Source organism: Myotis lucifugus, unplaced genomic scaffold (assembly GCF_000147115.1).
Source record: "Myotis lucifugus unplaced genomic scaffold, Myoluc2.0 scaffold_311, whole genome shotgun sequence".
NCBI classification, from domain to species: domain Eukaryota; kingdom Metazoa; phylum Chordata; class Mammalia; order Chiroptera; family Vespertilionidae; genus Myotis; species Myotis lucifugus.
In genome coordinates, this window is record NW_005871359.1 from 19,412 (window position 1) to 32,278 (window position 12,867).

Genomic DNA, 12,867 nt, shown 5'->3' on the forward strand with positions numbered 1-12,867 from the left:
GGTCTCCCAACATGAGCTTTCCAAAGAGAAGGAGGAAATGAATTGATGGGTGAGTGGACGGATGAACAAACAAATGAGTGAGAGGGTGAGGATGAAAGAAGGACTAGAGAGACGCTGATTGCTGCCCAATTTGGGTGCCCACCCAGGCTGCCCCTCACAACACAGAGCTCCCCACCCTCCTGCTCACAGGAGAAACTGAGGCCCAGGAGGAGGCACCAGCCCTGGGCTGTGGTCACACATCTGAGGGCAGGAGCACCGGGTCAGGAGCCGGAGCAGGATGTGGCTGAGGGCTTGGGGTCTGGGAAGGGGTCCTCACCAGCCCCTCAGGAAGTGGCTGACTCCAGCCGCGGGACCCTCATACTCCCAGGAGCATTCGTAACAGGCGCCAAATGTCCGGTAGCAGCTCAGGGCTCTGGGGCCTGCGGCTGAGCCTGGAGGAAATCCTGGAGGTTTGAGAACAGACCAGAGTAGGGGAGGAGTCTCAAGATGAGTCTCGGTGACATTTATGAAATCCGGTGCCTCCACAGTCTGAACAGCGAGCTCCCAGCATACTCCTGTGCTTTCACTCCTGTCTGCTGCCATCTCCCCTGCTCCCCCTGCTCCAGCCACACCAGCCTCCTCATAGGCCCTCAAACACACCAGGCTCACTCCTACCACAGGGCCTTTGCACATGCCGTGCCTGCCCCCAGATCTTGACATTCCAGTTTTTCCTTCAGTGTCACCTCCCCCGCAACCAGCCAACTGGAAGCAGCCCCGTCCCCCTCCATCCCTCAGCCAGCTCTGCGCATGTCATTGCAGGCAGAACATGCATTTGTGGACCTGCTGTCTACCTCCCGCATGAGGCTGTGACCCTAGGAGGGCGACTGGGCTAGCAGCTGATTCCCTCATGTCTAGGACTGTGTGAGCACATAGTGTGTGCCTCCATAAATATCTCTTGAACAAAAGATTGGGTGGCAGAACCTTAGTGGGGGTGCATTGCCAGCCCTAAATATTCCAGCAGTGCCTGCTGGGGAGGGGATTAAAAATTCAAAATATTTAACAGATACTCTGCCCCACATGCTGATCCATCTCAACCGAGGCAGACACCAGCCCTGCAACCCTGCTAGGGAGGAGACGGGGCCCAGAGAGGGTGACTGCTCCAGGACACCGAAGCTTGGTGAGGACAAGCTGGCAGGCTGCAGGCAGGAGCTCCCGAGGCCCCGGGTGGGCCCGAGTCTCTGGCTGGGCAGGGGGAGTGAGGGAAGGGCTGCGAGGGATCTGTCAGTCAGAGCCCAGCATGACCCCGATGGGAAGCTGCCCCACCTGAGTCTGCGTTCTGATACGGCGGGTCCTGAAAACGGCACCTGCTGCTGGTACCACAGGCTTCAGCTGTAAAGACAATGAAGAGAGAATGACCGTCCCAGCCGTTCACTGCTTGGGGAGCAGGGCTCAGCCCGGGGGTGGCCAAGTGGCCATCCACCCCCTTACCCGCTTTTCCATCTATGCACCCACCCACCCACTCGTCCACCCATCCATCTATTCCTCTATCCACCCATCTACCCATCCATCTATTCCTCTATTCACCCATCCACCCATCTATGCATGGATCCATCCATCCAACTCTCCATCCATCCATCCATCCATCCATCCATCCATCCATCCATCCATCTCCCTACCCACCCATCCACCCCTCAATCTCTCAGGCTGCTCCTCCAAAGCAATCTGGCGTCCCCTGGTCTCCAGCCCTGTCTGACACCCAGAAGCCCTGAAACCTTGCTAATCGCCAGTGTACAGAGAGGGAAACTGAGGCACAGAAAGGAAAATGTTGCCCAAGGTCACACAGCTGGAATAGCAGAGCAAACCCAGCCTGGCTGACATGGCTCCGTGATTGAGCACTGACCTGTGAACCAGGAGATCACAGTTCGATTCCTGGTCAGGCCACATGCCTGGTGGGCTCGATCCCCAGTGTGGGGCATGCAGGAGGCAACCGATCAATGATTCCCTCTCATCACTGATGTTTCTATTTCTCTCCTTCTCTCTTCCTCTCTGAAATCAATAAAAATATATAACAAAACAGAAAAAGGAGTCCAAACCCATCCCCTGGAGGCCGGGCCCCTCCCCACCGATTCCACATAACACCGTGGTAGGTATGTCTATCATATACAAATTGCTCATTGTCCCTTCCTTGGCCATTTCTCACTGAACTATGGGAGGTGGGGAAGACTCAAACATCAGCCCATTCTACATAAGACAGAATCAAGGCTGAAAGGGGAGATGCCCAAGTCTGACCCCAAAAGCTGTGATCACCGATCACCCATGTAACAGAGAAAGAAAGGCACAGAGACGCAAAGCCAGCCCTGGACCCAGGTCCTTGGCCCTCCTCACACACGCCCCCCCCAGCAGGACAAGCAGGGGCGACTCACCACAGGGCCGGGGGAGCAAGAGGAGGAGGAGAGGGACCAGCCTGGCCACTGGCCACCCCATCGGGTCCGCGCAGGGGCCTGTGGCCTCCGGAGAGCTTTTGCGCTGCCAGTGAGACCCCAACGGCCCTGCCCTCACCCCAGAACACTTTGAAGCTGAGCATGAAAGAAAAGTAAAAAGGTTAAAAAAAAAAAAAAAGTTAGGTGTCATGGCCCCTCCCGGACGAGTCAAAATGTTAGGTGTCATGGCCCCTCCCGGACGAGTCAAAATGAAAGAGAAACCCAGGAAGTCAGCTCAGGGGTGGTCGTGGCCTCATGCCGCCACAACCTACTTTTGGGGCAAGTCAGACCCAGGGTCCCTGGTCTGGGGTTCTGTTCTGCTGGCCCCAGACCCAAGCTGGGCCCCAAGTGCTGGTCCCCCGGGGGGCCTGGGCTCTGTGTCCTCGGCCGGGTCTCTCGCCCTCTCTGGACAACCTCTGGGACTCAGGAGCTGAATGGAGTCCAGTGCCCTTGGATGTCTGAGGTCGCTCTCCCAACAAATTATGAGGTGCTTGCTGTACACGCAGCCCCCCAAAATGCTCACCTTCCCATTTCCCAAACTCCAGCCTCAGGGCACCCGGGGTCTCCGTTTCTTCTAGACTCAGATGAGTCTTTCTTCTGTGTCTGTTTCTGGGCCTCTGGGGGTCTCAGTGCTTCACCCTTTCTCCCCACTGTCAGCAAAGACCCCAAATGTCCGTGGAGAAGATTCCTGGGTAAACCTCGAAACCACGGCCCTGAGTGACAGAAGCCGGACACGAAAGCCCACTTGTGTGATTCCATCGTATGAAATGACCGAACAAGCAAATCCACAGACAGAAAGATGAGTGGTTGTCAGGAGCTGGGGGAGGGGGCACCCCCAAAAGTTCCTGGGGACGGGCTATTCTTTGAGGTGATGAAATGTTCTGGAACTAGACAGAGGCGCCTGTTGCACAACACAGTGAATGTGCTAAATGCCACCGAATTATACATTTTAGAATGGTTTGGTTCATGTTATGTGATTTTCAGCTAAAAAAAAAAATGTTCACGAAGCCCCGTGGGACTGAGGAGCAGGGGGAGGGTCTCTGCTGGGGGACATCATCTGGGGAAACTGAGGCCCAGGTGGGCAGAAAGGAGGCCCCTTTTCTGAGGATCTCCGTCCCGAGGGCCAGCCGGGCCAGCCAGGGTCAGGCGTCCAGCAGGCCGTGAGGTCAGAGCCCCGGGAACAAAGAGGCAGTGTTCCCGGCCTGGCACAGCAGGGACAGGACCCTGTGGCCCCACAGTGTCACCAGCAGTGCCGTGGGGCCCAGGGGGCGGAGTGGATTTCAAAGACTGATGTATGAGGCCTGGGGGAAGGGCAGATACAGAGAAGGAGACAGGGATTGAGAGAAACATTTAAAAAAAGATGGAAGAGATGGTTGGAGACACAGGCAAACACATGGACCCGCTCCTGACAATCTGAGACACGCTCCCCCCCCCCCCCCGGGGGATGCCATCATGTGCCCCATTTCACAGATTGGGAAACTGAGGCCAGAGGTGCCCCTGACCACTCAAAGCCTGGGCTAGAAGTGAAGAAACAGGAAGACAGAGCCCAACAGTGTGGCTGAGCTTTTGCCCTTTAAGAGTAAGGCACATGCCCCAGGGCTACCCCGCCCACTTTCCTCCCCACCAAAGTTGACCTTTCCAGGACTCAGCTTTTCCATCTGCACAATGGGTTGCAAGAAAGATAAAGAGGATGCTTGTTTTGGGACCTTCCCTCCCCACTGGCTCTGCTTTTGTTGTACCTCTTTCCCATCCCCCCAACACCAGAGCAGCTACTGGAAAAACATTGAGAGAGAAAGAGAGGTACGTGGGGAGAGAGCTGGACATAGGGGGCAAGATGAAGGTGGTGAAGCGGACCAGGGCCCGGAGTCGCGGATTGAAGGGCTGGGCTTTCTCCCAAGGGCACTGGGGAGCCATGGGGGTTGGTGGGCAGGCCCCTAGCCACACGTGAGGTGATGGTTCTACTCTTATCAAGGTCACAGTGTAAGGTTTACCCCGAGGTTCACCACAGCCCACCTTCAAGTCTGTGCACACACACCCCGCCTCCCTTGGCCTGCCTGCTGCCTGCCAGGAAGCCCTGAAGAACTTCTATTGGGTGCCCCAGAAGCACTGCTGGGATATACCCTCAGGGCTGCCCCACTTTCAGATGCCCCACAAGCTCGGGGGAGGGGAAGTCAGGAAGGAGCAGGTTACAGGCATCTCCCCACCTCCGGAAATCAGAAATCTTGTCAGAGGAACCACAGAACTTTCCTACCCCCTTGGCTTCCGTTTTCTTCCCCTAGAGCAGTGGTTCTCAACCTTCCTAATGCCGCGACCCTTTCATACAGTTCCTCATGTTGTGGTGACCCCCAACCATAACATTATTTTCGTTGCTACTTCATCACTGTAATTTTGCTACTGTGATGAATCGTCATGTAAATATCTGATAGGCAGGATGTATTTTCATTGTTACAAATTGAACATAATGAAAGCATAGTGATGAATCACAAAAACAATCTGTAATTATATATGTGCTTTCCGATGGTCTTAGGCGACCTCTGTGAAAGGGTCGTCTGACCCCCAAAGGGGTCTCGACCCACAGGCTGAGAACCGCTGCCCTAGAGAGTAACCTTCACTCTGAGGAAGGGTGAGCTTACTTACCTCCATGTGGTCAAGAAACCCTCCTGGCCCTGAGGACAGCTAAGGAGGATGTTGCAGGATGAGAAGGAATTTGCCAGGAGAAAAATCTATCAATTTATTTAACAAACACATTAGCGGGCATCATTTACCCGTAAGAACATTTTTCATTCACTCAACCAAGATTTTCCGATGTCTGCCAAGGATCATTTGAGGATGTTTTAAAGAATACATAGGTTACCAAGAAAAAAATTCATTCTTTCATTCAACAATCCCAGTTCCTGATGCCCCTATGGAGACATCTGAGTAGGGTTTTGATGGATGTGTAAAAATTCGCAAAAAAATATATTTCCTTAATAAATGTTCCCTGATTTTGTTTTGTTTTACATATATTTTATTGATATTTTACAGAGAGGAAGGGAGAGGGAGAGTCAGAAACATTGATGAGAGAGAAACATTGATCAGCCGCCTCCTGCACACCTCCTACTGGGGATGTGCTGGCACCCAAGGTACATGCCCTTGACCGGAATCGAACCCGGGACCCTTCAGTCCACAGGCCGATGCTCTATCCACTGAGCCAAACCGGTTAGGGATCTGATGTTTCTTAAAGAGAATTTGAAGTGGATTTTTTAATGTGTTTTATTGTGTTTTGTTTTGTTTTAGAGAGAGAGGAAGGATGAGGGGGAGAGAGAGAAACACGAATGAGATAGAAACATTGATTGGCTGCCTCCTGCACACACCTTACTGGGAATTGAGCCTGAAACCTGGGCATGTGCCCTGACTGGGAATAGAACCGGCAACCTTTCAGTACATGAGACCAAGGGCTGAAATGGATTTTGAAGGATGCATAGGTGTTCACGTGGAAAAATTGCATTTACTCAGTCAGTTAGTCAGTCAGTCGGTAAGTGCTCCCTGCTGGACATTTTTTTTTCCTGCTGGACATTTGAAGGGGTCATTTTGGAAGGAGTTCTGTGTAGGAGTTAGCCAGATAAAGCAGGGGAATTTGAGACCGCGCTGGTGGCTCCTCATCCAGCAGCTCACCATTTGTCCAGCCCAACCACTTCCAGTACAGGAAACATCTCTTTTCCCCAGATTCCAGACTAAGTCCCAGGGAAGACTCTGATTGGCTGAGCTTGAGTCACATGTCCACCTTAAACTAATCACAGTGGCTGAAGTGAATAAAGACTCTAGGTCACATGTCCACCCCAGCCTGGACTACAGGAGAGCTTTTTATTTTATTTTATTAATATTTTTATTTATTTTAGAGAGGGGAAGGGAGAGGGAGAGAGAGAAACATCAATGATGAGGGAGAATCATTGATTGGCTGCCTCTTGCACACCCCCTGCTGATGACCTATCCAAAACCTGGGCATGTGCCCTGACCAGGAATCTCCCAGTTCATGGAACGACGCTCAACCACTGAGCTACATTGCCTGGCTACAGCAGAATTTTAAAGCAGAACTAGCCAGAAACAGAACAATTGGCCATTATAGGGCATGAGCTTCCATCACCTGGGATATGCAAGCCACATCCTGAAGTCCAGTTAGTGTAGGGTTGCCAGATAAAACACAGGACACCCAGTTAAATTAGAATTTCAGATAAACAACACATAACTTTTCAGCATAACAGTGCCCCTCGTAATGCATGGGACATATACCGAAAAATTATTCATTGTTTATCTAAAACTAAATTTAACTGCTGGGCTGACTTCGTTTGCTAGGGCTGACATAAAGTTTCACAGATTGAGTGGCTTCAACAACAGAAATCTATTCCTGGAGGCTACAAGTTCAAGATCAAGGTGTCAGGTTTGGTGTCTTCTGGAGTCTCTCTCCTGGGCCTGTGGATGGCCGACTTCTCTCTGTATCTTCACATGGTCATCGCTCTATGCAAGTCCGCATCCTAATCTCCTCATCTGATGACGACACCAGTCATACTGGATTAGGATACACCCACGTGATCTCATTTTACTTTAACTAATTCTTTAAAGGTGCTTTCTCCTTATGCAGTCACATGCTGAGGTCCTGGGGGTGAGGATTTCAACATAAGACTTTTGAGGGAACACAGACTGCTTTGGAGAAAGTCTGGAAGTTTTTGAAAAAGTTAAATATAGAGTTACCATATGACCCAGGAATCCACCCCTAGGTATGTACCTAGAAGAATTGAAAGCAATGTCCCCCACAACAACGTGTATATGAATGTTCACAGCAGCACTAGCTGCAAAGCCAAAAAGGGGAAACAACCCAGATGTCTATTAACAGATGAATGGATAAACAAGAAGTGGTACAAATATTCCTCGGCCTGAGAAAGGAATGAAGTACTGGCATTTGCTACAGCGAATCTTGAAAACATGGTGTTAAGTAAAAGAAGCCAGACACAAAAGGTCACATGTTGCATGATCCCATTTATATAAAATGTCCAGAGCAAGCAAATCCATAGAAACAGAAAGCACATTGCTGGTTGCCCGGGGCTGGGGGAGGAGGAATGGGGAGTGACTGCTCATGGGTACCGGGTTTCTTTTAGGGGTGACAATACGTTCTGGAATTAAACAGTGGTGATAGTTGCACAACTGTGAATTGCTAAAAATCTCAAACCTGTACACTTTATTTTTTAAAATATATTTCAGAGAGGAAGGAGGAGGGAGAGAGAGATAGAAACATCCATGACGAGAGAGAATCATTGATTGGCTGCCTCCTGCATGCCCCACACTGGGGATCGAGCCCACCACCCGGGCAGGTGCCTGCCCAGGAATTGAACTGTGACCTCCTGGTTCACAGTTCGATGCTCAACCACTGAGCCACACCGGCCAGGCAAAACTGTACAGTTTAAAAGGAGAAGTTTATGGTATGTGAATTATATGTCAATTTAAAAATGTGTATGAGAACACGTTTTGCCTGGGAGTCCTGTATTTTTATTTGCCCAATCTGGTCACCATAACTTGGTGAGTCGTACAGAACCTCACAGGCAGTTGGGTGGGTGACTTCCTGAGGGTCCGCTTCAGCCTGACATACTCTAATGACCAGGTCCAACAGTGGGGCAGCCGAGGGAGCCTGCAGCTGCAGGGACCGTGGGAGGCCCAGGAAAACAGAGAACATGGATGCTATCTTGGGACTGTAGGCTTTTCCCAGCCTTAGTTTGCCTTCTGCAAAGAGGGGCTGAACAATTATCATCCGATACTTGTAGGAGGTGGTTCTCATAAGGCACTTAGCCAGATACCCAGTTTGGCACTCTTCAAAGGCAACCATCCTCAAAAAAGAAACTGGCAGCCCTGGCCAGTGGGGCTCAGTTGGATGGAGCGTCCTCCAAAAGCACTGAAGGGTCCCAAGTTCGATTCCCAGTCAGGGCACATACCTGGGTTCAGGGTTCCATCCCAGGTTGCAGTGCCTGCCCGAGGCAACTGATCCATGTTTCTCTTTCACAGTGATGTTTCTCTCTCCCTCTCCCTTCCTCTCTCTAAAATAAGTAAAAATTAAAAAAACATGTCTTTGGGTGAAGATTTTTTTTTAAAAAAAAAAGAAAAGAAACTGGCAAAACTACAGTGACTGCCTGTTCTTATAAATAAAATTTTATTGGGACTAAGATCAGGATTAGGGTGAGACAAAAGAGGCAAGGTAGTGCAAGGGCAGAGCTTGATCCTGGCTTTATTTAAAATGTTGATATTTTGTAGCTCATGCATTATTGCATTAGTTTTGATTTTTTTAAAATATTGAGTTCGGGGAGAGCTTTAAATTTTGCACGAAGGTGAGTGCCTCACCTCACCCTACCAGCCTCGTTGTGTGCCCTGGGCACACAGATTAACCTCTTGGGCCCGCAGCTCCCTCATCTGCAAAATGGGGATGATAATGCTCCCTTCTTTCTAGAAGGATTCATTGAAAAATGTTTACTTCTGGGCTCAGGATGGGGCGGGGCCTGGAAGGGCAGGGCCGGCTCGCCCAATGGGGTGGGGGCCGGCTCGCCAATGGGGTGGGGCCTCCAAGGAAGGGGCTCCCGGGAGGGGCGGGGTCAGTCCGCGTCAGCTGACCGGCTTGATCAATGGCGGGCCCTCGCGCGCTGGGGGCGGAGCCGAGGGCGTGTCCGACGCAGAGACTAGCGAGCCATGGACGAGCCGAGCCTCCTGCGGCGCCGAGGGCTCCAGGTGAGGCCCCTGCGCGGGCGGGAGCGCGGCCCAGGGGACCTGGCCTGGGACGGGGGCGGGACTTCGGCGTGCCAGGGGAAACTGAGGCAGAGGGCGGGGCGCGCTCTGATCGCTCCCTCCTGACCACCTGCTTCTCCAAGTGCTCGCCTGGTGGGAACGGGATATGTCTCCTTTGACATATGGAGAAACTGAGGCTGCAAGCGCTCGCCCGCCCGAGAGAAAGGGGCTGAGAGATTCGCCTTCCCCCACCAGCTGCTCTAATCATAATAGGAGCAACAGCAGCCCATGAGCGCTCGCCATATGTTCATCGTTGTATTAATCCCATTAGAGCGATACAGTCATTAATTAATGGGTATTAAAACTTGCCCCCTTGCTCCTGCCTCAGCTCACCCCGAAGGCAAGCCAGGGAGGTCGGGGCTGTCCAGGTGCCCACCTGTCAGATGAGGTAACGGAGTCCGGGAATGTCGCTAAGCCGAGGTCGCCCAGCAGGGATGTAACTCGGAGTCCTCAACCAGCTCTCCCAGACCCTGGTTATTGGCTCTGTGGGCGGTGGGCAGAGGGTGCAGAAGGCACCCTGGCTTCCTGGGGCCTCAGTTTCCCTGTGAGCCATAAGAGCTCCCCTTTTTTGGCCGGGGCTGGCATTCAGGAGGTTGCACAGTGGCGGCAACTTCTTTGCGCTCCGTGGGAATTAAGAGGATCTGCCTGTTTCCCGAAGGGCTTAGGCCACACTCTTTTGAAGCCACCAGGTTGCAGGGGTGGGGGAACCTGGAAGTCGTCACTGACCCAACAAGCATGTATTGAGTGCCTTCTGTGTGCCTGGCTCTGCGGAGACAGCGGGACCCTCCGCGCCTCCCGGCTCCCTCCTCCCGGACCTCCCCGCCTGGCGGGAAAGATGAGGGCCAAGGCAACAGTGACCCTGCGCAGTGGTCAGCTGCGATGGGGGGCGCTCAGGCACACCAGGACATGGCGACTGACCAAGCGCTGCTGGTGGCCTTGGGGCAGAGGAGACAGGATGTTTGGGAAAATGAAAGAAGCTGAGGGCAGCTAGAATTAGAAAGGATGGAGGGTGGCGGGCACTGAGGCTGGCAAAGGGGGAAGGCGCGCCTGGAACCCAGGCTGCTGCGGGACCGGAGTCCCAGGACTGCGAACTCTTGAAGGTGATGAGGAGCGGTGCGTTAGGGGGAGGGGGGGAAGGAGGTGTTAGGGAGCGCGCGGGCATGGCTGCGGGGCAGAACCCCCCCTCCAGGGCGTGGTGGAGGGCGTGGTGGAGGTGGGGAGCAGAAGGGTAGGCGGAGGCCAGAGACTGGAGTGGGGGGCCTGGGCGTAGAGGAGAGGGTGGGGCAGGGCTGGTGAGCAGTGGGGTATTGCGAAGGGACAGGCTCCGCCTGAAGCCCCAGTTAGACTCGAGCCCCGCCCGCGGCCTCTTAAAATAGAGAAACAGCCTTCTGGTAGGCGAGTGGGGGCGCTGCTAACGTCAGGAAGTGGGGGCCTGTTCCCCTGTGAGGAAGCACCCGTCCCCGCTGAGTCCCATGTTTCCAAAGGGGAAATGGGGGCTCAGAGAAATGTAGCCACTGCTGAGGTGTCACATCAAGTAGGTGATAGAATCGAGATTTAAATCCAGGCAGGTCCTGCTTCTCCTCCAAACCAGCCCACACTGGCCCATGGGCCACCTGTTATGGGGCCACCGGGTTGCAGGCCACCGGCTTGTGTTGGCCGTGGGTCAGGGGAGGAGTGGAGACCGGACCTTCCTGGTTTGGGTGAAGTTCGGACTTCTGTGGAGCATGTATAGGAGCCAGTGACCAGGAGCCGTTGTTACCACCACGACTGTTTTTCCAGCATCTCCCACTTGCAAACGACAAAATGTTAAAACACCAGGTCCCCAAACAGAGTATCCAGGGGCAGAGAAGCTGGCTAGAGCCTGTGTCTGGATTGTGTCTCTGCTGCTGCGGGAGGATCCATCCTGCTTCCTCAGGGCCCAGTTCCACTTACTCTCTCTCCGGAAGCCCCAGTGCTCCTTCCATGCGGTCCCTGATGACATCTCTCCCGCTCGGCTCCAGCGGAGAACTCCCCACGGGGCTTGGTGCCCACCTTGCTGTCACACCTCCGGCCTGTTTCCCACTAGCCTGCCGGCCCAGCCTGACACCGCCCTCCAGCCCCTTCTCTCCCTCTGGGTCCCCTCTAATGCCTCCAGATGGGGTATCTACGTCCTGCTCTGTCTCCTCCCGACTGGGGATTCCTCAGGGTGGAGCTGAGACTTCTGGAGGGGAGGCAGCATGGCCAAGCCCAGCCAAGCACAGAAGAAGATGCTGTAAATATTATTTTAAAAAATCGCCGAAACCGGTTTGGCTCAGTGGATAGAGCATCGGCCTGCAGACTGAAAGGTCCCAGGTTCGATTCCGGTCAAGGGCATGTACCTGGGTTGCGGGCACATCCCCAGTGGGAGATGTGCAGGAGGCAGCTGATCGATGTTTCTCTCTCATCGATGTTTCTGGCTCTCTATCTCTCTCCCTTCCTCTCTGTAAAAAATCAATAAAATATATTTTAAAAAAATATATCTTTATTGATCTCAGAGAGGAAGGGAGAGGGAGAGGGATAGAAACATCAGTGATGAGAGAGAATCATTGATCGACTGCCTCCTGCACGCCCCCTACTGGGGATGGAGCCCGCAACCTGGGCATGTGCCCTTGACTGGACTCAAACCCCGGACCGTTCAGTCTGAAGGCCGGCCCTCTATCCACTGAGCCAACCAGCTTGGGCTGTAAATATTATTTTTAAAAGGCAGTTCCAGGGAATCATGGTCCCCTTCCTACTCCCCTCTAGGCAGGAGCCACTCCACTCTGTGGGGAACAGCCAGTTGAGAGGGGCCTGAGGCCCTGCCGGTTTGGCTCAGTGGATAGAGCCTCGGCCTGTGGACTAAAGGGTCCCGGGTTCAATTCCGGTCAAGGGCACATGCCTGGGTTGTGGGCTCAGTCCTCAATAGGGGGCATGCAGGAGGCAGCCAATCAATGATTCTCTCTCACCATTGATGTTTCTATCTAACTCTCCCTCTCCCTTCCTCTCTGAAGTCAATACAAAAATATCTATAATAATAAAAGAGTAATATGCTAATTAGACCAGACATAATTTCGGAGGACCTTCCAGATGAAGCCAGGGCCGGGAAGGTGGAGCCCCTTGCGAGAATTTCTCGCTTGGGGCCTCTAGTATATATAAAGAGAGGGGCCTGAGGGCGGAAGCAGATGATGCAGGGAGCCAAGGTTTGGGGGTGGTGCCTGGAGAGTTCTGTGTAGGAGCCTTTGGGAGGGGGAGTGAAGGGGTAGGGGGGCTGCTCATCTTCCCCTTACCTCTCACTGCCACTTCACATCTTTTTGTGTTTTGGAAGCAAATTAATAAATTGTGGTTATTATTAACCTCACAAATTTGTCTTGACTCCGATTTATAGAAGCCACCCCTGAGCTTGCTCCTTGATTCCTCTCAGGACCCTATGTAACGGGGCCGTTTTCCAAACGAGGAAACGAAGGCACAGAGGGGTGAAATGCTTGGCGGGGGTCACACAGCCCAGATGGGGGGTAGCCGGACTCGAACCCAGGGCTGTCGGGGGCGTTGGAAGGAAATGGCCGAGACAGGGAAGGATGTAGCCGGTACCCCTGGTTCAGATCCCAGCTCC

The 12,867-nt window shown here is 53.1% G+C and overlaps 2 protein-coding genes across 3 annotated transcripts in view; one reads left to right on the forward strand and one right to left on the reverse strand.

The window, feature by feature from the left end:
* IL12RB1 (interleukin 12 receptor subunit beta 1) overlaps window positions 1-8,313 on the reverse strand; it is a 23,211-nt gene extending 14,898 nt beyond the window's left edge. Inside the window, exons 1-3 of the mRNA XM_023763993.1 lie at window positions 8,031-8,313; window positions 1,303-1,368; window positions 321-431 (exon numbers count right to left, since the gene is read on the reverse strand). Coding sequence (XP_023619761.1) covers window positions 321-431; window positions 1,303-1,368; window positions 8,031-8,313 — 460 coding nt within the window. The remainder of the gene's footprint in view (window positions 1-320; window positions 432-1,302; window positions 1,369-8,030) is intronic.
* An 849-nt stretch (window positions 8,314-9,162) lies between these two features.
* MAST3 (microtubule associated serine/threonine kinase 3) overlaps window positions 9,163-12,867 on the forward strand; it is a 37,170-nt gene continuing 33,465 nt past the window's right edge. For both annotated transcript variants that reach the window (XM_014465787.2, XM_006100352.3), the window contains exon 1: window positions 9,163-9,203. In XM_014465787.2, coding sequence (XP_014321273.1) covers window positions 9,165-9,203 — 39 coding nt within the window. In that variant the 5' untranslated portion in view covers window positions 9,163-9,164. The remainder of the gene's footprint in view (window positions 9,204-12,867) is intronic.